At 62.0% G+C, this 3364-nt stretch overlaps 1 protein-coding gene across 1 annotated transcript; it reads left to right on the top strand.

The window, feature by feature from the left end:
- The first annotated feature begins 679 nt into the window (after window positions 1-679).
- On the top strand, window positions 680-1983 carry GSX1 (GS homeobox 1). Its single transcript, XM_032496404.1, has 2 exons — window positions 680-1088; window positions 1537-1983. The coding sequence occupies exons 1-2, from the start codon at window positions 680-682 to the stop codon at window positions 1914-1916; spliced, it is 789 nt and encodes a 262-aa protein (XP_032352295.1). The 3' UTR covers window positions 1917-1983.
- Window positions 1984-3364: the final 1381 nt, after the last annotated feature.

Genomic DNA, 3364 nt, shown 5'->3' with positions numbered 1-3364 from the left:
AAACTGAGTGGAGGCAGCCAGATCTTGGGGGCCAGGGAGGAATGAGAGAAAGAGGGGGACGCGGTCCGAGTTCGCAGGGAAGATGGGGGTGTGCGCCCATGGGGATCTGTGGAAGTGAGGCAGCGGGGGTGCAAAATCAATAAGATAAACGGGCCGATCGCCAATGCAAAGCCAAAGGGGAGTAAGGAATAAAGAGAAAGAAAAGAATATTAAATCGCAGGAGAATGAGAAAATAAACCCGCAAAAGGGAGAGGAGGGGGCGAGGGCGCCAGTTACGGCGTGGGTGGGGTTGACAAGAATAGAGTACATTATGCAGTTCATTTAGTTAACAAGTGAAATAATGAGGAAGCGTGCAGAGTGAATGCCAAGAGAAAAGGCACAAAAACCCTATTGAGAGGCCCCGGCCGCTCCTGGCGTAGCCCATCACATGGCAATAGTCCTATTTAAGCGGCGCCGCCGGCGCCTTTCAGCACCACTAGTGCTGGCCAGCACCCCGCGCTCTCTGGGCGACGCCCGCGGCAGCAGCGGCGGCTCCTTCAGTCCCGGCCTCAGCGGTGCCTTCGGCCTCCCCGGAAGAGGCAGCTGCGCGCGGCCGCGGCCCGGGGAAGCGCGTGGAGAGCCCCGAAATCCGCGGGGCGCCGAAAGCGGGCTGGCGGCGGGTCGACCGCGCACCGGGGCCATGCCGCGCTCCTTCCTCGTGGACTCGCTGGTGCTGCGCGAGGCAGGCGAGAAGAAGGCGCCGGAGGGCAGCCCGCCACCGCTCTTTCCCTACGCGGTACCGCCGCCGCACGCCCTGCACGGCCTCTCGCCTGGCGCCTGCCACGCGCGCAAGGCCGGGCTGCTGTGCGTGTGCCCGCTCTGCGTCACCGCCTCGCAGCTGCACGGGCCCCCCGGGCCGCCCGCGCTGCCTCTGCTCAAGGCGTCCTTCCCGCCTTTCGGCTCGCAATACTGCCACGCGCCCCTGGGCCGCCAACACTCGGCCGTGTCGCCCGGGGTCGCTCACGGCCCCGCCGCCGCTGCCGCCGCCGCGCTCTACCAGACCTCCTATCCGCTGCCCGACCCCAGGCAGTTCCACTGCATCTCAGTGGGTAAGCCAGGCCGCCGCGCAGGGGGACAGGGCAGACTAAAGTTGGCCAGGCAGGGATAAGGGAAGGGGACCCTGGGCGTTCTGGGGGCGGAGGGTCATGTCGGGCCCTTAAGGGGGGCAATCCGGGTGGTGTGCAGCTGGAGGGACGGGACTGGACGCCGGGAGGGAGAGTGAGGCAGAAGGTCCTGGCGGGGGCTCTCAGGAGGGAGCGAGGGCTGGGGCTCTGGGCGCTCCATAAAGGAGTGCAGAGGCCGCGTGACTCTGGGAGTACCTGTATCCCGAGGCTTGGCGAGGAGGCGCCCGCTGTTACGCTGCTGTGCATTCTGTTTCGGGGCAAAGAGGTGGGTGAGAGACCGAAGTTCCGGGATTCTGACAGCCGCCTACCGGAGGATCGGGCCCACAACGCAAGGGTCTGATCGCTTCCCTCTCTGCATCCCCACCCCCTCCAGATAGCAGCTCGAGCCAGCTGCCCAGCAGCAAGAGGATGCGCACGGCGTTCACCAGCACGCAGCTGCTAGAGCTGGAGCGAGAGTTCGCCTCAAACATGTACCTGTCCCGCCTGCGCCGCATCGAGATCGCGACCTACCTGAATCTGTCCGAGAAGCAGGTGAAGATCTGGTTCCAGAACCGCCGGGTGAAGCACAAGAAGGAGGGCAAAGGCAGCAACCACCGCGGCGGCAGCGGAAGCGCGGGTGCCGGCGGGGGCGCACCGCAAGGCTGCAAGTGCGCGTCGCTCTCCTCAGCCAAGTGTTCCGAGGATGACGACGAATTGCCCATGTCTCCGTCCTCTTCCGGGAAGGACGACCGGGATCTCACGGTCACTCCCTAGGCGCATGCCTCCCCAGGTCGCCCACCCCAGGCCCTCCCCAGGCCCTTCCCAAAGCTCAAAGACTGGTCCTGAGACGCAGCACTGGTTCCCAGGCACCCACTGCCAAACGGCGGCGACGCACGGATTTGGCATGGCTTTGCGGAGGTCCCTGGCCCTGGGCAGCGCCAAGAGCTTGGCAGACCTGACCCTGGTACCCCCACCCCAGGGCCCACGGCCGTCCAAAGCGGACTCCAAGCTGTGAACACGGCAAACGCGAGAGTCCTTCTCAACCACGCAGCACAGCGGCCCCGGCCCAGCGCCTTGCTGGCCGCCGGCACCTTCTCGCCACTGCTCTCTGGACTGGCTCAGGCTTCCTCCACTCTCCTCCACCCTGGGTCAAGCTCGGCCTTCCACACCCCCCACCCCCACCCCCGGGTGCCATTCGCTTCCCCCACCCCCCTAACTTTTAAAAAACCTCTTTCTCTCCCTGCCCACCTCTTTCCCATGGTGGTTTATCCACACCCCACCACACACATTTATGAACCCCTGGGTTTTGTTTTTTGTCTTTTCCTTTTTCTTCCTCTTCTGGAGGAGCCTCCTCAAAATTCAGTGGGTCCATCTGTCCTTCCATCAGACCTTGCTGTGCCCACGAGTGAAACTGCCGCCCATGGTATTCGGGTTGGGGAAACCAATTCACTGTTTCAGAGACACTCTGCATTTCCCTAAACAGAGGCGCAGCTCTCTGCCTTTGGCGACCCCTCTTCTCCCAGCCCCAGCCCCGCCCCAGCCTAGCTTGTAATTGTATGGTCTCTGTAATACCAGAAGATATTTATTTATTTATTTATGTACAAAATTTTAAATAAACTTTTTTTTCTTAGAAATCCACGTAGCTCTGGACCCCAGGCCAGGTTGGGGCTTCCTGCTGGGACAAGGTTGGGGATAGATGGTGGGGTCCAGTTCCACTCCTTGCCTTGCTACTTGTCAGCCCCTCTCTGCACTCTCAGCCCTCAGACTTCAGCTCCCACCTTCCGGAATGACTCCCCTGTCTCCTGTCCGGCTGGGGCCAGATGCATTCACGCAGGGAAAAGCAGAGCCCAGTCCGAAGGGAAGGACAGAGCGCTCCAGGCGCTGTGCCTCTGGTCCTGCCCCTGCAGCAACCCCCTCCCGCCTGGGATCTGGCCCCACGTCCAGCCCCATCGGTTTGGCTGTCCCAATCACCATCCCCAAAGTCAGCGACCACACCGGCGCGAGCGGCAGAACTCACTCCTTTGCTAACTCGGAATGGTAACTTGTTACGGTTATCAATCTTTTTGTATCTATCGTATTTAGGGACAGATTCCCAGCAGAATGGTGCATCTTCCTCTCGGACAGACCCACTAGCTTTGGTTTGAGGCAAATTCCATTAGCGGGGTCCCTGCTCCCGCAGGCCACAATTTTGAGGACCCGGAGCGATCCCGAGCCGTGTTCCC

Source organism: Camelus ferus, chromosome 14, assembly GCF_009834535.1.
Source record: "Camelus ferus isolate YT-003-E chromosome 14, BCGSAC_Cfer_1.0, whole genome shotgun sequence".
Taxonomy (NCBI): Eukaryota; Metazoa; Chordata; class Mammalia; order Artiodactyla; family Camelidae; genus Camelus; species Camelus ferus.
Note: the sequence above shows the minus strand (reverse complement) of the source record. Positions and strands in the feature narration are given on the sequence as shown.